At 42.4% G+C, this 24,283-nt stretch overlaps 3 protein-coding genes and 1 long non-coding RNA gene across 11 annotated transcripts in view; 2 read left to right on the forward strand and 2 right to left on the reverse strand.

Moving 5' to 3' along the window:
- Positions 1 to 23: 23 nt before the first annotated feature.
- Positions 24 to 6,783, forward strand: LOC142661989 (uncharacterized). Of its 2 annotated transcripts, none has more exons than XR_012850856.1 (3): positions 24 to 148; positions 238 to 329; positions 6,610 to 6,783. It is a non-coding gene; the product is annotated as an uncharacterized LOC142661989 (long non-coding RNA). The 2 variants fall into 2 exon arrangements; XR_012850857.1 differs by having other exon boundaries at positions 24 to 120.
- On the reverse strand, positions 5,550 to 14,362 carry FDXACB1 (ferredoxin-fold anticodon binding domain containing 1). Of its 2 annotated transcripts, XM_075839772.1 has the most exons (6): positions 14,229 to 14,362; positions 13,127 to 13,306; positions 11,100 to 11,256; positions 10,668 to 10,871; positions 9,990 to 10,136; positions 5,550 to 7,187 (listed from the first exon to the last, which is right to left on the reverse strand). In XM_075839772.1, exons 1-6 carry the CDS (start codon positions 14,230 to 14,232, stop codon positions 6,023 to 6,025), a joined length of 1,857 nt encoding a protein of 618 aa, XP_075695887.1. In that variant the 5' UTR covers positions 14,233 to 14,362; the 3' UTR covers positions 5,550 to 6,022. The 2 variants fall into 2 exon arrangements, with proteins under 2 accessions (XP_075695887.1, XP_075695888.1); XM_075839773.1 differs by lacking the exon at positions 10,668 to 10,871.
- CFAP68 (cilia and flagella associated protein 68) lies at positions 14,228 to 23,526 on the forward strand. 4 transcript variants are annotated; one of them, XM_075839777.1, is made up of 5 exons: positions 14,228 to 14,441; positions 15,562 to 15,766; positions 17,607 to 17,676; positions 19,017 to 19,136; positions 23,408 to 23,526. In XM_075839777.1, the coding sequence occupies exons 2-4, from the start codon at positions 15,563 to 15,565 to the stop codon at positions 19,124 to 19,126; spliced, it is 384 nt and encodes a 127-aa protein (XP_075695892.1). In that variant the 5' UTR covers positions 14,228 to 14,441; position 15,562; the 3' UTR covers positions 19,127 to 19,136; positions 23,408 to 23,526. The 4 variants fall into 4 exon arrangements, with proteins under 4 accessions (XP_075695892.1, XP_075695893.1, XP_075695894.1 ...); XM_075839779.1 differs by having other exon boundaries at positions 14,430 to 14,485; XM_075839780.1 differs by lacking the exon at positions 14,228 to 14,441 and adding an exon at positions 14,629 to 14,668.
- The window catches only part of LOC142661986 (alpha-crystallin B chain), a 108,967-nt gene continuing 106,993 nt past the window's right edge, over positions 22,310 to 24,283 (reverse strand). For all 3 annotated transcript variants that reach the window (XM_075839776.1, XM_075839774.1, XM_075839775.1), the window contains exons 2-3: positions 23,348 to 23,470; positions 22,310 to 22,656 (exon numbers count right to left, since the gene is read on the reverse strand). In XM_075839776.1, the coding sequence (XP_075695891.1) occupies positions 22,453 to 22,656; positions 23,348 to 23,470 (327 nt within the window). In that variant the 3' untranslated portion in view covers positions 22,310 to 22,452. The remainder of the gene's footprint in view (positions 22,657 to 23,347; positions 23,471 to 24,283) is intronic.

Genomic DNA, 24,283 nt, shown 5'->3' on the forward strand with positions numbered 1-24,283 from the left:
TGCGCATGCGCGTACCGGGTAATTGTAAAATGACGTGTCGCTGAACAGGTGACAGATAGAAAGGCGCAGCACTCCTCAATAGTAGTGATGTATGGAGCAGTGTGCAGATAGTAATACTGTGTATGCGTTATACCTGCATATACTAGCGGTACTCATTGTATCTTCTAAATATCTATAGCTTAAAAATGATCAAACCATTATATATATATATTAAAGAAAAAAATTCTGTATTTACAGCCTGAAACATGTTGTACGGTACTTGTTCCGACCTCTGAACGTAAGCTTTAAGGACAACTACTGTCCCTATGGTCTTCTAGGATGAATTAAAGGTAATGTACCACAATGGACAATTATCACCTATCCACAGGATAGGTGAAAAGTGTGATCACTGGGGGCCCCATCGATTGCAAGAAAAAGGTTCCCGAACCCCCATTCTTTCTCATTGCTCAACTTCAATGAGGAGGAGCTTAATTGGAGCGATGGTCGAGCATGCGCCTACCGCTCCCTTTAATGTCTATGGGGCTGACAAAAACAGCCGAGTGCTGCGGTCGAGCAGTGAGAAAGACTGGACGGCTTGGGACCCCTGTTCTTGTGATCATAAGGGGTTCCAGCGGTGGGGCCCGCAGCGATCAGACACTTCTCACCTATCCGGCTGCCTCCAGGCACCAGATGTCTGTGCCTGAAGCAGATGGCTCCGGTAACAGTATAGCGGCCGTGCTGAGTTGTAGTTCTGTAGCACGGCCGCTATGCAATGTACACTTTTTTATCTATACACTAGTCCTTCTTAATGAATTAGAATATCATCAAAAAGTTAATTTATTTCAGTAATTCAATTCAAAAAGTCATACTCATATATTATATAGATTCATTACACACAGAGGGATCTATTTCCAGCATATTTTTTTTTGAATGTTGAAGATTATGGCGAACAGTTAATGAAAACCCAAATTTAGTCTCAGAAAATTAGAATATTGGGTAAAAGTTGAAGATTGTAGACTCATGGTGTCACACGCTAAGGCTTTATTCACACGAACGTGAAAATCACGCGCGTCGCACGGACCTATGTAAGTCAATGGGGCCGTTCAGACATTCCGTGATTTTCACGCAGCGTGTGTCTACTGCGTAAAACTCACGACATATCCTATACTTGAGCGTTTTTTGCGCATCACGCACCCATTGAAGTCAATGGGTGCGTAAAAATCACGCGCAGCACACGGAAGCACTTCAGTGTGTCGCACGTGATTCGCGCAACAGTAGATAAAGAAATGAAGGAAAAAATAAAAGCACTTCCTTCATTTCATTTTCTAAACATCAAAACCGCGTCATAAAAGATGGTATATGCGTGAAAATCATGCAGCCACGTATCATTCACTGATGACACACGGAACAGCAACTCGCGCAGAACGCTGTGTTTTTTGCACTCACAAAACAGACACGTTCGTGTGAATAAGGCCTAATCAACACAAAACACCTGCAAAGGTTTCCTAAGCCTTTAAAAGGACTGGTCTATTGCTCAGTGTCCAAAGTCCTGTTTTCAGATGAAAGTAAATTCTGCATTTAATTTGGAAATCTCGGTCCCAGAGTCTGGAAGAAGAGTGGAGAGGCGTCAATCCAAGTTGCGTGCGGTCTAGTGTGAAGTTTCCACAGTCAGTGATGGTTTGGGGAGCCATATCATCTGCTGGTGTTGGTCCACTGTGTTATAAGTCCATTGTCAGCGCAAGCGTCTAGCAGAACATTTTCGAGCACTTCATGCTTCCCTCTGCTGACCAGCTTTATGGAGATGCTGATTCATTTTCCAGCAGGACTTGGCACCTGCCCACACTGCCAAAAGTGCCAATACCTGGTTTCATAACCACAGTATCACTGCGCTTGATTGGCCAGCAAACTCACCTGACCTAAAATTAACACTTATTCATAGCTGGGACCCCTACCGATCATGAGAACAGGGGTCCCGGACCTCCTGTTCCTGCTCACCGCTAGACTGCAGTGAGGAGGACATTGAATAGAGCGGTGGTTGAGCATGCATGCTGCAGCTCCTTTCAAAGTCTACAGGAATGATGGAAACAGCCGAGTACAGCGCTCAGCTGTTTCAGTCATTCTTATAGACATTGAAAGGAGCAGTGGATGCATGCTCGTCCACTGCTCCATTTAAGCTTTTCCTTACTGCGGAGGGGATGTAGTAAGGAGGATCTGGGCGTTTGAGACCCCCGTTTTCGCGCCCGAGCGATTAGAAAAATGTTACCTATACGGTGAATAGGGTTTTTGATTCCGGGAATACCGGTTTAAGCCACTTCTTATGGTCCCTTGTGTTTTTTTAGTCCTATCTCTGCTGACACAGTTTAAAAAATCAACTTGTGCTTAAAAAAACACCAACCAGGGCGGCTATTCGGCCAGGAATTGGGTGATTTAATTAAAAGGGTTGTGTGACAAGAAAGGGAAGTCCCAAGTTCCTAGGATGGAGCTTCCAAAAAATAGAACAGCTAACATCCAATAGAGGACAATCCAGTAGTTCAAAACAAGACTACATTTATTAGAACAAACATAAAACTGAAGTTTTTTTGCATATCTATGTGTATATATATATATATATATATATATATACCCAGCAGTTCCCCTATTCAGGTGGCCGGTTCTTCTAACCCAGCTGCAGCTTCATCCTTTACATTTGTACCATTGTTGTGCTTGTGCAGCACAACTCCAATAGGTGAGCAGTTATCAATTCACATTGTCTTGCTCTACCTTTACTAAATGGGACCTGCACCAAGTTGGCGCCGTGTTTTTTAACTCTCTCTCCAAGTTCCTAGGGTATCCAGGAGCTCCTTTCTCAGGAATTGTTCTCTCCAGAGATCCAGACAGCAGAGACCATTGATAAAATAAGATCTCTGAGAGGACTAGAACACTGGGAAAAGGAAACTCTCTTTAACTTCCAAGAGGCCCGACTTCTGACTGCACTTATGGAAATCCATGTGAAGGTGTCCACAAACATTGCAGACCATCTCAGCAAGGGACTGAGTCTCCTATTTGAATGGAGATCAATCTGAGCCAGAACATCTTTCAGGAAATCACCAAAAAAATTAGGAAGACCGGATGGTGACACAGAGAAATGCCAAGGTGAAAGGGTTCTATTCGCTTTGCAAAAAGGGTCATCCATTGACGATAGAAACGTTCTTTTTCAACTTTCCCCTGGGATACGTCTTTCCGCCGATACCCATGATCTTAAAAGAGCTAATGGAAATCAGGGCACACCAGGTCTGTACGATAGTTAACATGCCGTTCTGGCCCAATATCATCTGGTTCGCTCTATTACTACGGATTAGCCAGGGTCAATGATGGAGATTGCCACTGATTCCTCAACTACTGACGCAGAGCCCTCACGTGTCCCACAAATTGAGGACTTTTTCGATGACAGAATGGTTGTTGATGAGGTCTATCAAGGTGCGTGGTAAAAGCTCTCTGAAATTTCAGGGGTAAAACAATAAACATATCATATGCTCGTGTAAAATATATCTTCCAGGTGCACAGGACAGCCTATTTCCTCCATCCTGGACTTCTCCAAGACGGGTAAGATCAATTAGCCCCAAAACCCTAAAAGTCCAAGTATCAGCAATCTCTACCTTTACACGTCTGTCCCTTTTTAAATCACCCATTGCTTCACTGTTTTCTGAATGCAACACTAACGTTTAGACCACAGACACTTGAACCGGTCTTAAAGTGGGATTTAGTCCTGGTGCTTAATAGGCTTTTGAACCTATCAAGGAGATGGCCCTGAGATTTCTATGCCCCAAGGTATCTTCATGGCAATAACATCCGCCAAAAGAGTTGACAAACTCCAGACATTATCAATCGAGGAATCGTACTTGAAGGTTTTCCAGGACACAGTAGAACAGTTCTATCATTTATTCCTAAGGTTCCTTCCTTTGCCAACTTAAATGAGGAAATCGTGCTCCCCTGTTTTCCCAAATCCCTCCTCGCAGGAGAAGGAAAGTCTGCACTCCTTACATCTTTGCACCTTTTGATCTCAGATTTTCAAAGAAGACAATCACTTAAACTTTTGCAGGGAAGCGTATAGGCAGAAAAGCTTCAAAGACTACTATATCAAGATGGATTAAATATGCCATCAGTCCACCCTACGTTTCTGAGGATGGCGAAGGCCCTTTCTACGCAGGCGATGTCTACCGCATTGGCTAACCGGAACCAGATTCCCATTGAACAAATATGTCAAGCAGCCTCATGGAGCTCTCCGCAAACATTGATCTGCATTTACAGGCAAGACATTCAGGCCTCCCATGAAGCAGCTTGTTGGGAGTGTCTAGGCTTCTTTATTTAATCTCCCTCCCTAATATGATCTTGCTATGTCCCAATTCTTTTTGTTGCTGCAGAACGTAAAAGGGAAGATATAATTTTGTCTGCTCCTTGCAAGTCATCTTTCCTTGTAGTCCTGGCAGCACGAAATATCCCTCCCTTAAAGAGGACCTGTCACTCTGTCCTACAAAGTGAGTTAGTAGTCTCACCTAATAGCCGCTGTGTCTGTGAGTCCAGCAAGGTTTGTCCTGTGCTTGTGCATCCCGCCCTTGCGGAGTTATGGACCCCTCTTTATTTAGCAACCAATATGGAAATGACCCGCTGGCTAGCCAAGTGGGTTTGGCTGCTAGCTATTCTCAATATGCGGAGCTACCACTGAGCCTCTGACCAGACCAGCACCATCGCGTGAGTCAGTCTTCAGCCAGTGTGGTCTCACGCGATGACGCTGGCCTAGGACTATCTTTAGGAAACAGCGTCACGCTGATAGGTCAGCGTCAGAGACTCAGTAGTAGCTCCGCCCATTGAGAATCGCTGGCGGCCAAACCCACTTGGATAGCCAGCAGGTCAGTTATGCAGCCGATGTGGGCCATGTAAACGAGCGCCGATCAATGAGACAGCGCGTTGATGGGCGCTCATTCGCTCCTTGTATGGGGACGATCGCTTGTTCCTATGATCGCTCATCCCCATATATTTCTATCATGTCAGCAGCACGTTTCCCAGTTTACGCAGGCAGATCTGCTGCCAACAACGATATTTTCGACATTTAAAACAATACAATCAGCCGACGAATGAGCGTTTGCTCGTTGATCTGCTGATCGCTGCCCCATTTACACAGGGCAATTATCAGGAAAGAGCGTTCTGTGAACACTCGTTTGCCCAATAATTGGCCAGTGTAATAGGGCCCTTATAAAAGGACTCCAGCAGTACAACTGAGTGGTCATTTCTCATTCGAGTGTTTGTCTGACAACCCCCCCATCATTATTGCTACTTCCCATTTCCAGGTTGGTTGCTCGTATGTAACCTGAAACTTTACGCTCATGTACATGGCTATGCTGTCCCATTAATTTCAATGAGAAGGAATGCTGATGGCTAGGCTGTAGGAGTTACTACACATGCATAACCTATGCTCATCAGATGACAGGGCTGGGAGATTAGAGAACGAGGGAAAAAGCGCTGCATATGCATGGCGATCACAATGGGCACAGCTGGTGAACATGTCCAATAGAAACGGAAATAAATAGTCTGAATTTTTATAAAACCTTTTAATAGTGGTACTTTTTTTTTAAAATTAATTCCAATATATGAAAGTGCTAACTTGCATGGGAAAATCGGTTTACATCTAATATCTGATCTGAGACTACCCATTTTATTTCCCCGCCCTGTAATGATTAGATGATTCTGCTGACCATGTCCCAGTCTACATAGCAAAGATCAAAAATAAGAAGCAGAAATCAAGAACGGTCATTCTATTGTGTACGCTACAGTGGCTAGTGTGAAAACATGATCCATACTATTAACCTCTTGATCACACCTAGCATTGATGCATAATCCGTTCCACATTTCAGGGTAGAAATAAGCAATAAACTGATAAAAGCAAAGGATCAATAAGAACAACTGGTTGTCACAGATGTTATTTTAAGTCATACAGTTTATTATTGACGGCCTTTTTTCTGAGTGCTACAGATTTATAAATTATGCTAAAACACGGCACTGTAAAAGGCTACCGGAGAATGACTTGTAAACTCCTCCGCAGCTCATCTCTTAGAAGCAGCTGCATTGCCAGTGCTGATCGGTAACTCAGAGCTCGATCACAAGATTGATATTTCAGCCGGTAACACAGACCAGTTTTCCCAGTTTCATCATTTTCATACTGGTCCAGCAGCTGAATATCAACAATGTTTCCCTTAGACATTTGCAGCGCTATGGTGTGAAACTCCACGTGATCAAATATGGAGTTACCCTCAACCCAAAAACTAACATCATGAATATAATATGGCGGATATAGAGAAAAGCTTTGAAAAAGTTGTAAGTGATGATGGAATTGTTCTATGAATCTTTTATCTTCTGTCCAAAGCATTCGCCAGTCGTCAATGTCTAGAAGACACATGGCTAGTAAATCTAAATTCAGAGCTACTATGAGAAACCCATGGTCTTTGTGTTGATCTCCTGGGAGAACTCTCTTAACTGTCCCTATTATCTGATCGCAACCAGAAGACGAAATAGTGATGACATAATCTTCTTCATTTTTCCGATGAAACGTTACACTGAATCTTGACAAATGATCTTCCGTTTTCTCATTATTCACAGTTTCTGTAACATCAGAGATGACGGATGCCCCAATGAGATCTATGACGGTCTTAATAGTGTCCATCAACAGCTGGAGCTGAACTGTCAGAGTATCGCCTCGGTAATCCAACAACATGAGGATCTCATGATAAACGGGCATGGTCCTCGGAGATATTAAACACTTTCTGAAAACAAGCCCACCTGCTATAGTCAGAAAATGGGGTTCTTGGTTGGACCTATGAATGATGTGATCAATAAAACATGTAAGTGATGGTCTTAAATGATTTAGCCCCGTGGTATGATTGGCGTGCATATTAGCCGAGTAAGGTGCCTGCATCACGTCCTGCTTGAGAAAACATGCCCGCTTCTTGTGGAAGTCCTCAGACCGGTCAGATGATCTCGTATCTTCACTATGCATCACAAAGTAAAGGTTGGAATGTTTCGCTGAATACGGAAGACGACATAAACAAGTGTCGTTGTGGCAAGTAAGAGGAAAAGTGTCTTCGATGACGTTTACGGGAAGCTTCTGTTCACAATACTTTATCAGTTCTTTATATAATACACCGATAGGGTGGCATGAGGTCTTCCCTAGAAAACCCCTGAAAGATAAAAAAAAAACATAGGGAATACTTCATGACCGAGCTATTTTTTACGTTTTTTTTTTCCATCGTCTCATTCAAAGAGCTATAACTTTTTTATTTTTGCATCGACATAGCTGTATAAGGAAGGTCTTGTTATTTGCGGGATACGTTTTTTTAAAATTTATAGCAAAATTTGGGGTACATATAATTTATTAATTAACTCTTATTAACTTTTTTGTGGGGGGGTAATGGAAAAAAAACATAAATTTCGCCACTCTTTTTTGCATGTGAGATTTATGCCATTTACTGTGTGGTATAAATAACAAAACAACTTTATTCAGTGGGTCGTTACGATTGTTGCGATACCAAATTTATATAGATTATGTATGTACTACTTTTACACAGTAAAAACACTTTTTTTTTCAGAATTATTTGTTTTTGTGTCACCATATTTTAAGAGCCATAATTGTTTTATTTTTACACTGATGCAGCTGTATGAGGGCTTTTGTTTTGTTGGATGACTTCTAGTTTTATTGGTATCATTTTGGAGTACATGCGACTTTTTGATCAGTTTTTATCAAATTTTTTTGAAGGCAGGGTGAACAGAAAACAGCAATTCTGGCATTGTTTTTATTTTATTTTTTTACGGCGTTCACCGTGCAGGTTAAATAACATAATAGCTTTATAGGTGGGGTCGTTACGGATGCGGCGATACCAAATATGTGTAATGTTTTCATTTTTTTTGTTTTTTCATATTAAAGTATTTTAGAAGGGAAAAAGTGGGTTTTATTTTTTTGATTTCGGATTTTTGTTTATTTATTATTAACTTTATTAAACTTTTAGATAACTTTATTTTTAGTCCCACTAGGGGACTTCACTATGCGATCTTCTGATCGCTTTTGTAATACACTGCAATACTTCTGTATTGCAGCATATTATTGCCTGTCAGTATAAAACGGACAGGCACCTGCTAGGTCATGCCTCAGGCAAGGCCTAGCAGGTATCCACTACAGGCAGACCTGCGGGCCTTTGTTAGGCACCTGCAATTGCAGGGTGAGAGAGGGAGCACCCTCCCTCCAAAACCACTTGGACGCGGCACTTGCTATTGAGCGCCTCATCTAAGGGGTTAAACGGGTGAGATCGATGTTGAAATCGATCCCGCCCATTAGAGCAGGTGCCCGGCTGTCTTTAGACCGCCCGACACCCACTTTAGCTGGCACAGGACACCCGTGCCGGGCTTATGTCACAGCGCCGTGAAAAGGCGTATTGACGGTCGTTAAGGGTTTAAATGGTTTATTTATCAACAGAAAATCTAATCTTGTTGCCCATAGCAATTACTAAAAGTACAACTTCTATTTCTTAAACTGCTGTGAAAAAATAAAAACTGTAATGGGTTGTAATGGGGAGCAGGCCTAGTTTTCCTTTTAGTTCTGGGCCTCATTTATCATAACTAAGGCTGCATTCAGACAGCCAAAATGTAACCGCATTTTAGCATCCGTTTTACATAGGGCTGAGGAGTCAGTCAATTTTGGGTGTAGTCAGAATCGGTAGAAATGTACGGCTAAATCCGGCTTCAAAATAAAAATATAAAATGATAAATTATATTAAAGGAGTTTTCCCATCAGAGACATTTATGACATATCGCACCTCTTTCTAGAACAGGGCCCCCTAAACCCCGTTCTACGGCTGTGTTGTGGCTGAAGTGTGTAATTCCCGACCATGAATTACGGAAACAGCGTAGCTCGCTGAGTAGTGTAGTAGTAGTAAATAGTGAATGGCAGTTACGGAAGCAGCACTGATTTACATCCTTAACAGCAATACACATAACTTTCTGTATTGCAATGTGAACATGTGTATTCACCCTTTGCTCTGAAACCTCCTCGCTCTTAGAACGGGGGGCATGCTCCGCACACACGGCTCCCGTCCCTATTCTCTTACAAACAGTGCCTGTTGTACGGCAGTCTATAGAGCTCCCAGTTTGGAACAGCAGCTCTATAGTAGATGACTGACCCTATCAAATAAAGAAAGTATAAGGGCCTGTTCACATCTGCGTTGGAGGATCCGATAGAGGCTTCTGTCGCAGATCCAGCCGACAATACCAGATAAAATAGCGCAGCATGCTATATTGTTTCCTGTAAAATCACGAAGACCCCGACAGAACCTATTAAAGTCAATGGGTGCCGTCGGTGGTGTCCTCGTACAATGGAAACATCGCTTCCGGTATTTTTGTTGTTCTGCTCCTCTGATGGAGCAGAACAACAGAAAGACCAATGGAGGTTTGAATCTGCCCTTAAAAGTATAAAAAAATATATATATATATACACACACACACACAATCAGAAAATAAAAGTAACTGAAAATAAAACATATGGTTAAATAAATATGTTTAATTATCAATAAAAATAGATAAATAAATAGTGATAGTTTCTTTACTACATACCACCAGCACTTCCAGGAGAAAATCGGACCTCCACTTTCAGTGGAAAACGGGGCGCCGGTGTCTGCATTATAATCGTTTTTCTAAATCCCTTGTATTAGTTATCTTGCTTCTAGCAGCAGCATGGACTGTGTAAAGTGCGTGCTGCCGGCTGCTCATAACTCTTCAGTAGGAGACGGAGCGTCCTTATCGTCGCTGTGTTTCCCGTATCCAGAAAGTATATAGGATTCTATAGTGCCGGAGGCCGTTCTGGATACGGGAGCCATAGAAATGCTGCTAGAAGTGGAGCTGCGCTAACTTTCTTATTTTCTTTACAGTTTCAGGTGCGTTAACGAAAAAAGGAGGTGTAAATAAACCTAGAAACTCAAACATAATATAATCACCTGTCTAGAACGCCATCTATGCATTTTGGGTCTTGGACAGACGTTAACTTATCGATTATGTGCAATGCTGTTACGTTCTCCAATGGTAAACTGCTGGTGAAGACATGCTTTACAGCTCCAACCACATGGAATGATTTCTCCTGGCTCCTACCAAAGAAATAGAAAATATAACCAAGAACAGGGCACAAATAGGAAAGGTTACGGATAATAAATAGGGTGTAACTGTTTTAGCAAATAAAGCTTATTGTGTATTGAAAGATTATACAATTTACAACTCCTTGCGGCTTTCAAAATCTCTGCTTACAGTCATTTAATAGGAACATTCATTGCTTGCTTCCAGCGGATAAAAATCTGTCCTGGTCATGTGATGAACACACAGGTGCTGAAATCGTTAGAAGACAGAGATCTGATAACTGTACTGTAACGAACCCGGCACCTGTGTGTCTATCAGATGACCAGGACAGATTTACATCCCCTTGAAGTAAAATTTTGAAGGTTTCTTTTAAATGACAGCAAGCAGATATCGTGAAACCTGTAAGGAATTGATGCAGAAAGTATTTGGGAAAATTGTATAGCCTTTATTATAAAATGAACAACCTTTATTTGCTAAAACGGTAATGCCCCTTCAAGCTGGATTTATAGTCATGTTATTAAACAAGCAGCAGATAGTCCTATTACCTGTACCCAGTGCTCTGGTAACTGCAGTAATGATCACAATCAAATGGGACCACTGAGGTCAGGATGAACCCGGCCGGTGCAGCCATGGCAACCACTTGCCAGCTGTTATGCCATTCTCTCTTAGGTTGATCAGCAGGAGTGCCACCTTGCCCTTGGCATAAAGCTACATGAATTTCCCCTGCCGGAGAAAGAACTTCTGCACAGCTGTGATACAACAAGATCGCATTAGGTTATCTGTAAAATGCCCTAATAGCCGACAAGCTATTCATATTACCATTGCCATGTATAGCATGCTGAACATTTCCATTGAATTGACGCCTTGTAATACTACATGTGTGGCTGGACCAAACGTTCCCCAGTGGTAATAGCGGATCGCCATGGTGGTTGGTTATAGAGAAGGTTTGTTTTGATAATACAACCCCTTTACCTTACCTGTAAAAAAAATTGGTCAGCAAATCTCTGTTCTTCTTCACTCCAGCCTTTCTGCCGCAGTGTGGAAAGTTGAATATTATTTTGTCATAAAGTTGATCAGTAAGAAAGGCATATTCTTGGAGTTTGGTGGCATCCACGCCAAAGTGAACCACTGCTCCTATAGTATACGGTAAGCGAAACACAACACAGATAAACATTAGATGGGAATATCAATTTATGACAACATTTATATTCATCATCTAATTGGCCGACAAGCAAATCTCAAGAGTAAGTAAGTAAAGTTTAAGGATGTGATGTCATCACATAGCAACATTGTCATCTGTCACAGCCCAAACAGTTGCAAAGTAAGATCCCTAGAATTAAATGGCTGCTGATCGATCCACAATATCAAATGAGGTGGAGCAGAGGTTGAGGGTGCAAACACTGAGCCCCGAACACTGGGTGGTTGTCATACCAGCTATTTTACAGGCGTCATAAGGTAGTGTATGCTCTGTAGTGGCATAATTATAAGCTATATTGTTTCTGTGGGTGATGGCATATGTACATACATATGGGCAGATTTATTAAAGGGGTTGTCTACCTTCTGACAACTGATGACCTATCCACCGGATAAGTCATCAGTATGTCATCCGTGCGGGTCCGACACCCAGACCCCGCATCGATAAGCCGCTCTGGTGGCCTGCGGGCACCGGATGTTCACTTGAATAGGAGCAGGGCTGCAGCTCGGTCAGAATTCCGTGGGCGGAGCTAAATGCTTCCGGCTTGTAAGTCCGGTGCACGGAGGCACCGAACCAGCTTATCTGTCCAGGGCCCGGGTGTTGGACCCCCACAGGTCATGTATTGATGACCTATCCGGTGGATAGGTCATCAGTTGTCAGAAGGTGGAAAACCCCTTTAATCATGGCTTAATAGGGTTTTCCAGTCCTAAGAAATTGATGGCCTAGTTTCAGGATAGGCTATCAATATGTCAATCAGTGGGGGTCCGACTCCCGGCACCCACATTAAAGTGAATGGGAGAAGGCTGTAATACTGTGAACCGCCGCTACAAGTTTCAGATATTCACAATGTGGGCAGTAAAGGAAATGAAGTGTAAGCAGCGCTGCGGCACCTTCATAACAGCTGATAGGCAGGGGTGCTGGGAGTGGGACGACGACCAATGAGATATTGATGGCCTATCCTGATGCTAGGTCATCAATTTCTTAGGGTATGTTCACACGCAGTGTTTTCAGACGTAATTCGGGCATTTTACGCCTGAAAAAAGATCCCTAATACGCCTACAAACATCTGCCCATTGCTTGCAATGGGTTTTACGGTGTTCTGTTCCCACGAGGTGTAATTCTACGCATCGCTGTCAAAAGATGCCCGCGAAAAAGAAGTGCATGTCACTTCTTGGGACGTTTTTGGAGCAGTTTTTCATTGACTCCATTGAAAAACAACTCCAATAACGGCCGTAAAATACGGGAGTTGCTACAAAAACGTCTGAAAATCAGGCTAAAACAGCTCCGTATTTTCAGACGTTTTTGGTCACTGCGTGTGAACATACCCTTAGGATGGAAAACCCCTCTAAAGATACAAATGTTAAGCTAGATGGGTTAGGCTCAAGTTGTGCCAAATTTTTCAATGACGCACACGCTATTGACTAGATTTGGCGCCGATTTGTTAGACTCATTTCCATTCTTTATACCACCTATGGGGTGGTAGACTTTAGACCAGTATTCTGCACCACAAAACTGGGGCACCCAAGTGTTATAAATCTGGCGCATTTCACAACTCAACAAACTAAGGGCCATATTCTACGTATGTGACCCAACGTGGAGAGCATGACGCAAATCAAGGTTCTTCCTGGCGCGCACATGAATAAATTTGCCCAACAAAATATGCGCACGAAACGCCAGAAACGAGGTGCAAAAAACAATAATAAATGTGAATGACCTAACACAAGTCTATTCCGTTATAGCTGCTGACAAGATGGAGTTGCAAAAAGCAGCAAATCTAGAATGTAATAAACCCGGTTGTACTTACTTTACCTTTACTTCGAAGGTGCTGCACGTTCCTCCAGGAAAGCTGCTGTTTACTAACAATATCTTCGGACTCATAGCAGGTGGCAGTAAGGTGACACATTTCGTGACTGCTGTCACAGAGGGAAGCAGAGAATGAGAAATTTCCCTCTCCAACCAACAGAACGGTGGGCGTCTTCTTCTCTGGATCTTGATCAACATATTTGAAGAATAAAATGACAGAATGAAAAGGTGTAAATTTAGTAGCCAATGTATTTATTTATTAAATGGAGCCAGCATTTGAACAGTTTACATATAGAATTTTTCTACATGTAAAGTTGAGTAACTTTGTAAATGCATCACATTACTTGTCCCGTACTGATCCTGATTTACAATTCTCCAGGCTTCAGAGCAGAAATCTCCCAACATTCTCTGCTGGATCAATGTCTACAAAGAGCTTTCTGTGGTTTGGAATTATTGGAATATTATTATTTTTTGTTTAAGGGGGGGGGGGGGCGCTACTTTTCCATAAGTGTAAAAAGAGCTTCGAGACACTCAGCTGATCTCCCTCCTATCTGACTTAGATGTCTAACAATATTTCTGATTTGGGGGGGGGGGGGGTCGTTTTTGAGTAATTGCCGGCTTACGAGATGCAACTGCCAATAGAGGGTTCATCAGATCAGGAAAAACCCTTTCCATAGGACCCCCTCCCCTCCAAAAGCCAAAGTGGGGAGCCACTTCCATGAGCAGCTCCTGCTCTGGAGGACTTGGTGAAATCCCATATTACATGATCAAGTAAATGAGCAGTCAGGCGATAAGCAGGGTCGGAGGGATGGGGGTGTTTTTTTTTTTTTAGGTTTAACAACCTTTTAAGCGGTCACTAATTAGAAATATTATTCTATTCTATAAGACTTTCTATAAGCAAAGAATAACCCTCCATTCCTGCATGGGGGGTTAATATTAATATTCTGAAGTCTGAACATTCAATTTCATACACAATTTATTTAGCATTTGTGATGTTTCCACAACTTGACTATTGTTACATTGTCTGACTCTTCCCTCCAGATTCTTATCCTGCGCAGAACAGTGGTAGTTCTTACAGCTGGGATTAGGGGATATGGATGTCACTCACCCATCACGTCTTTAGGTTTGCCAGGAATTTAACCCCCTACAGACATAACAGGAAGGGGAACAAGACCACCACGCTCAGGCTCGGATCTAGAACCACGTGACACGCTCCTTCAGCCCTGCGCATCGTTCTCTGTCGCACACTAGTGACGTCACGTTCGGTTACTAAGCAACGAATATCAACAAACCGGAATTAGAAACTTCAGCAAAGCATCGCGTATGTATTTATTTACCCAGCGCCTTTATCACATTCAGCCCGTGGTAATGAGCGATCTCCCTGTCCCCTTAGTCATATAAATATATCAATATTATGCTATATATAATAATATGTATATGATATACATTACTATACTGGCACATGGTGATGTCATACATATGAACGAATTATCCAGTTTGACTATCAGCCAACATCCAGCAGTGGAGATTTATCACTAGTGGGGAAATGTATCAACTTATGGTCGTTTTTTAGCGTTAATACATTAACAAAAAGATTGCAGTCAGGCAAATGAATGTATTTAAAGCTTAATAAAAAAAATAGCGCTCATTGCAACAAATTTATCACAAGGGCGCGTACAGCATGTGCTGCATAATATACCTAGAAATTCACTAGACATAGACACATTTCTCTTCATTACGCCCTTCATGCAGTGAACATCGAGTATTTGCAGAGAAAATAGCGCACATCTTTAATAAATGAGGTGGATGTTACAACTCCTCATAGCCATGATTTCTCTACCATCACTTTTTAATTCTGTTCAGATAGGAGTACAAATCATTTAAAACACTACATTTCATACATTTGGCGCACGCCAGGTACATTTTATTTGTTGCATTTTAGAATAGCATTCTTGCGCATGTGATTAGTAAATCCCCCTTTCTTGTCCCTGAGGTCTGATGAGTTCATACTCGCCACCTCTTCTGCAATGCCAAGGAGACTCCTGAAATAAGGGAAGCTTGGACTCCTGACCTAGCAGCCTGCTTCTTACAGAGTCAGGAGTTTGCGCACATGCATGCTTGGTGCAGCTATTTCTATAACTTCTATAGACCCAGGGGACTGTTCACCCACCTATCAGACATATATGGCATATCGTCTGGATATGTCACAACTGTGGGTAACACTGCGGACGTTTTTATGGGGGTACTGTCGATGAGCTATAGGAGTGTGCAACCAGTACGTTATGGAATGGGGCAGCTTACGTGGTCAAGCCCTAATATATAAAAAATATACTTATTGGAGGTGTGAAGGAGCCCCTAACAAATTATTACAAGGCAATACTCAGCTCTCTAGACATGTTTTATTTGCCTAAACTCTTAACTCAGTTGCTTTCCTTCTGCAGAATGTCACATTTTGGTACTGAGCTAAAAGCAGATGGACACGGTGAAGTATGGGTAGACTTTAGACCCGAGGCAAAATTCAAGCAGTATGGATGGAGGTGCACAACCAAAGAGGACGCTTACTGCAACAAGACTCTCATTGGAAACTGGAATCAGGAACGTTATGACCTGTGTAAACTCGAGGAGAGGAAACCACTGCCCTCTCAGGTACAAGTGACAGGAGGGATTGGCTGATACCAATATGGAGCCAATATGGCTTTTATTCTTTGAAAATGCCTCTTTATGCATTATGAGAAGTAGAGTGGCCTTTAGGCCCCATGCACAGTATTTTCATCTATCCCGAAATACTGTCCGTAAATATGGATCCGTAGGCATCTGTATTTCATCCGTATATATGGATCCGTACGAAAAGACAGAGGTTGCAAATGATGTCATCAACATGTTGCCTAGCAATGCTTCCGGAAATATGGACGGTTTACGGATGTACATCAGTAGCCATCCATATTTACGCAAGCTCCCACAGACTTCTATGGGAGAGTCCTTGCTGTAATTACGGACAGGAATAGGACAGGTTCTATCATTTTTTCAGCACGGACACCCATAAGTAAAAATACTGAAAGTTGTCCATGGCCAATAGAAATTAATTGGTCTGTAATTACTGTCAGTAATTACTGATGAAAAATACTGTTGTGTGCATGGGGCCTTAGGCGCCATGCACACGACTGTAAAAAATACTCAGTAATTGTGGACCGCAATGCAGTCCGCAATTACGGACCCGCGCAGCTCTATTAGCCACAGACACCTTTCCGTATCGCTACGGAAGGGTGTCCGTGCCGTAGAACTGTGCCGGGAAATATGGAGCATGTCCTACTATTCATTTTTTGCCGGCCGTGCTCCCATACTTTCTATGGAAGCACGGCACGAAAATGCGGCCCACAGGTGTCGGTGGCCGGCCGTGCCTGCAATCGCGAGCCCTGATTACGGGCACGGCCGTGTGCATGAGGCCTTAGAGTGAGAAACCTGTAAAGGTGCATGGGGTACCTCAGCCTCCTCTAGTGAGGGGGGATACAATGCTGGCAATAGAGCTTCCCATGCTAGGCTCCAGCATTTAGCTACTTTTCCAGGCAGCGCCATATAAAATGCATCAACCAGCCATTGTACAATATGTCTGCTGGAGATTTCTGCCATTGTATGCTACCAATCTAGTACTGCTTGTCTTAAGAGCTCCTACTTGTACCGAAGTATTGAAGACAGGAGCAATTGTAATATAGGTTAACATAGCCTGAATAGGGCAATTTTTACTAGTGATCATGCAGATTGGTCATGTAAACTTAACACATGCCTGATCATAGTGAAAACTGCGGCTGTTAAATAACCATGTATTCCTCTCTATCTCCTGCCCTGAACTTGTTGCTGTGATTATTATTATGATCAGCACAGGGTAGGAAGAGGAAGCTAAATGTGGACAGCCTTTGAGCAGGCTTACCCTATTCAGTTTTTAGTTAAATGAAATTTAAAGGGTTTGCCACATAAAGATAGGGCATATGGACATCAAAGCGTGTGATCTCCCGCTTAGGACCCCTCCTCCTATGAACCACAATGAAGAGACACTCTCTAAAAGCGGCTCTTGCTCTGGCGGACTCAAGCTGTCCATGTTTTACTACATGTCTGGCAGGCTGTGTATTTACCTGGCAAAAATCAGCTGTTTGCTTGGGGTGCCTGTAGCCCGCTCTAGTTCGAAAGGAGACAACCCCTTTAAAGTGGTAAAATACTGATCACATGCCCTTCTTATACCAGTGCAGTAGCCCCTTGTTGGATGTTATATGAACGAGTCCTGTATGTGGCATCCATAGGCTAACTGAATAAGACTAAACATGGTGCCAGTAGCTCGGATGGTAATAGGATATGATAGATTTGGCCAGATTTTGGCCACCAGGGGGTGACTGGTTATGTCTATCAAAATGACTTTACACATATGTGGCCAAGCTTAATTTTGGTGCAACACAATCAGGAGTCAGATTGCTAATAACATTGGTTTTCTTTTCAGTATGCTCACTATTATGAGACCTCGTATAATGCTGAATATCTCAGGAAGAGTGGCTCTGCTGGAAAACAAGGTACAGAACTAGTACATCATCTTATCACTGTAATAATTCGGACCAGAGGCATACATAGAGTAGAAAAGGCCCCATAGCAAAATGCAAAACGCGGTCTCTTGCACAGGTTCACATCATTGCATACCCATATAGAGGGTTTAAAGGGCCCAGTGCTTGTTTGCCTCTACTGTCGTGCCATTCTTTATTGGCGAGGAAAACATTGTCATTGCAGTTCCCCTTTTAAGATTCTAGTCTAGTCCTAGAAAATAGATACCTCCTTTCCTCTGCTGAGTCACTATCATGTCACGTATCAGGATTGACATCTTTGGCATCATGATTTTATCTTATCCAACCACAGTGCCTCCATAACAGTGCTAGCCAGCTACAGTGCTACCAGATTAGTGCCAGCCACAGGGCACCATATATTGTGCCATTTTGCTCAGTGCCCCATAAAAGTGGCAACCGCAGTGTACCTGTTAGAGTGACATTTACAGTGCCCCATAACAAAGCCATACTGTTCAGTAATATTGTCAGCCGCCACATTGCCATTTTTCTAGCCTCAGCCACAATGCTTGCATAAAAGTGCCATCCACGAGGCTTTCATAACTGTGCAAGCTGTCCACTAACCACCATAACAGGTCCAGACAACCACAGTTTCCCCCCATAACAGTGCCAGATTTTTTTCAACATTTGGATGAATTTTCGGAAAACTCCTTTACTATGCCCTCTGTAGAAAAATAAAAATATTTAAAATATACCCACAGTCTTGAAAAAGACTGCTTCCGCTGCCGCAGCCCCTGTCGCTGGATTATGTTTAGAACATCGGGTAGTGACGTGATGTCCATAGTGACGACATGTGACCATAACAGCGAAGAGGATTAAATATACCTGAACTGTGCTTCCCATCCAGGAGTATGATAGAAGTAGTCGAAGAACGTTTAGTCCATTTATTGATCTCAAACTTACATTTTATTGGGAAGCAGTTGCTTTTTTCAAGCTACAAGAATCGAATGACATTGGCCGCCATGGTCTCTAGGAAAGCCCCTTTAACTTCTTGGAGTCTGTTGCCACTGAGCGGCTTTTAATCTAGAGTAGTCACAGATCCTTTCTCCACACACATACATACACGCGCGCGCGCGCGCACACACACACACACATACATGCACAAACACACACATACATGCACGCACGCACGCGCGCACACACACACATACATACACGCACGCGCACAAACACACACACACATACATACATACATACATACACATAAAAAATGTGTGTGCATCCGTAATTGTACTATGTATTTTATAAGGTGTCCAGAATTATGTGATCTAAACTCCAGTTTTCCTTTTTTTTTTCAGTTTTCACAAGAGAGCCTCGTGTTTTTCCAGGACATCAACCTGAACTAAACCCACAACAGTGCAGACCTCAACAAAAAACCTGCTATATGATGGACTATGGCAGCTCTTAACTGTCACCCTGTAAGGACATTATGGAGCTTCATTTTGCTATTTATATTTTCTTAGTGAATGTATTTGTAAATTTTGAATTGTAATGTAAATCCATTTGGAAAAACAGAAATGTATAAAGCACATCTTACACGTGTTAATACATAAAGTAACATCAGCCTCGATATTTGCAATACCTTGTTATTTACATGCAAAGAAAACCATTTTAAAATGTTGCCTCTTATGTTTAGAAAAGGACATTTCATGTGTAGATATTATTGGTGAGTGAGTCTTCTGCCCTTGAGTGATCAACCCCATTCTATTCTTTTCTACGAGAAAAAAGAAGGATCTGTTCTTCACATAGATTTCTCAACTCGTAGTGGAATACTGCAAAGGAGTGGACCCTATGACCAACTTACCTCATCTATGGATGCTAAGGCCCCATGCACACGACAGTATTTTTCATCAGTAATTACTGACAGTAATTTCGGACCCATTCATTTCTATTGGCCATGGACACCTTTCAGTATTTTTACTGATGGGTGTCCGTGCTGAAAAAATGATAGAACCTGTCCTATTCTTGTCAGTAATCACGGCAGGGACTCTCCCATAGAAGTATGGGAGCTTCCGTATATACGGACGGCTACTGATGTGCACCCATAAACTGTCCGTATTTACGGAAGCATTGCTAGGCAACATGTTGATGACATCATTTGCAACTGCCCTTTTTTTGTACGGATCCGTATATACGGATGCAATACGGACCATATTTACGGACACCCTTCCATATATACGGATGAAATACGGATGCCTACTGATCCGTATTTACAGACGGTATTTCGGGACAGATGAAAATACTGTCGTGTGCATGGGGCCTAAGTTAGCTGCTAGAAAAATGGACAAGGAGGCAGCACTTCCAAAATGTAGAAAAACATAGCATGGGTGAATAAAGGTTTTTCTACATTTTGGAAGTGCTGCCTCCTTGTCCATTTTTCTGCCTGATATTGAGGACCTTGGACCAGGTTCTGAAGAGGCGTGCACCCTCCTGGCGGTTCGGTGCTGTGGTAACTCTCTACTTTTTGCTACGTTAGCTGCTAAACACATGTTATATGTCTCTGTATTGGGTTTTAAACAACTAATTACTTGCATTACATAAACACAGTATAGCTTTAAATATATATCTAATATTTAAAAAATAAATAAATAACCCTCTTTTATGGTCGTGAAATTTGGGACATGGTGCTTTTGCAAAGTGCAAAATTAACCATTTTAGACTGATGTTTAGAGTGGTTGTAGTGTTTAGCCCCCTCTCCCCATAGACCATTACCCAGGGCTTGTTGATATGTTATAAATGCTTGAAATGAGAATATCCCTTTAAATTATATAATTCTGTCTGTAGCCAACACTAGGGGAAGCTGAGGAGCTTACTGCATACAGTTTGTTTTTTTCGCTATTTTTATTGAGTTCAATGTATTAACAGTATGCAGTTAGCTCCTCAGCTTCCCCTAGTAAGGATTGCAGGGTACTAGAATGCTATTTTTTAACTATGTCTATGCTGGGGACATAGAGCTCTGTAACAGAAAAATACTGCTATAAAGCTCCAACTGCTATAAAGATATATTAGGAAATATATCAGCACAGAATTTTGGGCCTATACACATTATGAAAAAAAATAAATCCAGAATTTCAAAATTGATGGCCTAGCCGTGGGAAAGGCCATCACTATTAGATCGGTGTGGGTCCAAGTTTGTTTGAAGGGCTTGCAGCGCTCGTATAAATGGTGCAGCCTCTTTATTGTTTACATCGGTTTCATTTTTGTACATACTTGCACACACCATTACTTTCGTAGCAGTTGTGCAAGGTTTTGCAACGTTCTCCAATTCAAGTTAATTGAGAGTTAGACCCCCACCAATCTAATTATTGATGGCCGATCCTAAGGATAGGCCATCAGTTTTAAAATCCCGGATAACCCCTTTAAAGTGTAGCTAAAAGTTTGACAAACTTCTGACATGTCATAATGACATGTCAGAAGTTTGGATTGGTGGGGTCCGAGCACTGGGACCCCCACCAATCGCTAGAACGAAGCAGCTGAAGCGCTTGTGTGAGCTCTCAGCTGCTTCGGGTCTGTTCGGCTTTTTCCATAAATAAATGTAGCGGTGTACGGACTCTATGTCTGAAAGTCTATGAGCCCGTACTCAGATACATAGGCTTTCCGAAAAAAGCCGAACAGACACGAAGCTGCTGAGCGCTCACACAAGCACTTCAGCTGCTTCGTTCTAGCGATTGGTGGGGGGGTCTCAGTGCTCGGACCCCCACCAATCCAAACTTCTGACATGTCACTATGACAAACGTCTGACATGTCAAACATTTAGCTACACTTGTCCAGTTGTCCAGTTTAGAAATCCCATCTACATATACTCTAATAGGGATTTCTTAGTTAATAGAGGGGGTTCCCTCTTCACAATTCTCATCTCTTGGCCAGAGTGGAGTTACAAAGAACGTCTCTCACTCTCGAGGACCTGTCCTGTCCTGCAATACACAGACAACCTATTGTTTGGAATGGGCACTGTGTAATGCTAAACTTCTCCTGAGGTGGCGCTGCATGAAAATTGATCACTTACTGCCAAGTTTTCCTACAAATTACAGCTGATCACTGGGGGTGGGGGGATCACCAGGGGGGAGGTCCCATCAGGGGGACACTGATCTGTTTGTTGTCAAGGGACCCTTCTAACAAGTAGAGAATGTCCAAAGCAGAGAACCACTTAACAATCTCTGGTGACAGATGTGATTGTTAAGTCACCCTAGACTGCTGTGAATCATAGGTAGCATCACTAGATTCAGATTCCCTAAAATGTTTTGGTTCTCTCATGATTGACTTCCAGTGAAAACTCTGTTTGTGCCCTTGATTGTTGAAGGGGAACCCAAAATGTTGTCTTAGCAGCCGGTCTATGTAGGAAGCCCTAATGCCATACCGCTAGTTGAAGTAATGAATCTCTGAATATTGCTTATCACATAATCCTTGTGTTTTCACAGGTTCAATAGCTCACAGATGTAAAGTAGATGGATGTATTTTTCACTGTAGTTAAATGGAACATTATGCAAGAAAGATATTTAACAGCATAAAAGATTCTGCCGCCTCTCCCAGTTATAAAGTAAAATAATAAGTAAAAATAATACTGGAGAATTATCAGTGAAACACTATGAGATGCTTCTCCTTGCTTTTATTTGCATTAGTAATTTGATTTGGTCACAGGACAGCACAAATAAATACATGTAGCAGTGTAGTACGCGCGCACGCTCTCTGGCAGGGTGGAAAGGTGTCTTCTCTAGCTGAAAATGCTGAGAGATTCTACTTCTTGGGGGCAGCACCAATGGCCACCTTCTCTTCACGGGTGATGGGGATGGAGCGTTCAGGAACATCAGCTAGTTTCCTTGGTCCAGTCACAGTCAGGACTCCATCTGGGGATAAAGTTGAGGTGATGGACAGGAGATCAACATCCACTGGGATTTTATATCTACGCTGGAAGTCTCTGGAAACATAGCCATGTTCATCCTGGGAAGTAAGAGAATAACCATTAATGGTCTTGTAATAAAATTTGATGTACATTTTTCTTCGTTCTGTCACCTGTAATTACTAATATCCATCATCATTACTAATAATGACCTTGGGCTATAACTACCAACCCCGGACTACTGGTCTTGTCACAAAGGCCCGTTCCTGCGGCTGCAGAGGCGGCATTGTATTCTATATCTACTCCATCCTGTATGTCTCCTTCATCTTGAATTAGAACAGCTTGTTACTTTTGTCACATCAGGAGTTGGCCAAGTAGGGATCAGCCCAGTAGGATATTTCTATTTGATCTAAAAAACCCTGGTAAATATTACAAATCCTCTATACACAAAATGTGGCTCATTATTTGTGTGAACTTGAAGCAGGTTTGTAAGGAGTTGTCTCATCACAGACCTTTTCAGGGCAGCCCTCTGGACCTCCATTGACTATGGTGACCGTCCATGCGGCTGCCTGGAAAAAGCCAAGCGGAGCCAATAGTAGATGATGTGCCACTCACTTTCCTAACGTTACTTCCGCTTTGTTCTGGTGATCACAGTGACCCCTGATGATCAGACATTGGTGGCAAATCCTAACAATGTGCTGCCAATGTCTGTGATAACACAACTCTTTTTATGTCCACAAGTCTCTAAGTAAACAAGGTTGTTGGTTTTTGTACCAGTTCCCCGATTATTACCTGACGTTCCTCATGCTTTCCATGGATTTCAACGTAATCTCCCATCACTTTCACTTTTAGTTCTTCTGGAGAGAAATGTTTCACATCAAGATTAACAGAAAACTTGTCCTTTTCCAGTCTCATCTGTGGAAGACAATGGAACATGTTTGAAAAAGGTGAAAAATTGCCATTAAACACTAGGATGTCATCATTTTGATTGTGCATTTTCCTTTCTTTCCATGATCACTCTAAAATGCAGACAAACACGTCTGTCACCAGGAAAGTCCCCTTTAATTATGATCATCCCCTCATAACATTAGAGGGCGGGGCAGGAAGTTCCCCTGAACATGTCATGTGATCTCTTTTGGCATGGAAACAGAATTTTGAGGCAGATTTTCTGCGTGCAAAAAACTCAGTGTGAACCCAGCCTTAAAGGGGTTATCCAATTTAAAAAAATATATATTTCAATAGTGGTAAAAATTACACTTACTAAGATATTTTCATTAGCAAAGATGCCCAGGAGCTGTGTTCTGAACTGGTCACGTGAATGATGCACCGGCCACTGTTTACAACCAGGGCCAGTGACGTTTCGGGCCACAACATATGAAATGTCACTACAGCACTCAATAGGAATGCCCCCCCCCCAATGAATAGTCATATAGATCATGTGTTGATTCCTGTAACCAGTACACCCCCTTGCAGCCCGAATCCTCGGATAGTTCAGCTATCATGTTCCTATTACAGCAACAGGGACGTGTCTGATTGTCTGAAGCGGGGATCCATAGGAAATGTAGTTTCCCCACTTCCCCACGAAGGACCACCCATCATTCAGCAGTGGCACATGTAAACAACAGAGCCACTGCCAACAATCAAAACACAGGGAACAGCCGAAATCAAAGAAACCGACACAGCAGGCATTGGTAAGCAAAATTAATGGGCATAAAGGTGTTTTTTTTC

This window comes from Rhinoderma darwinii, chromosome 10, assembly GCF_050947455.1.
Source record: "Rhinoderma darwinii isolate aRhiDar2 chromosome 10, aRhiDar2.hap1, whole genome shotgun sequence".
Taxonomy (NCBI): domain Eukaryota; kingdom Metazoa; phylum Chordata; class Amphibia; order Anura; family Rhinodermatidae; genus Rhinoderma; species Rhinoderma darwinii.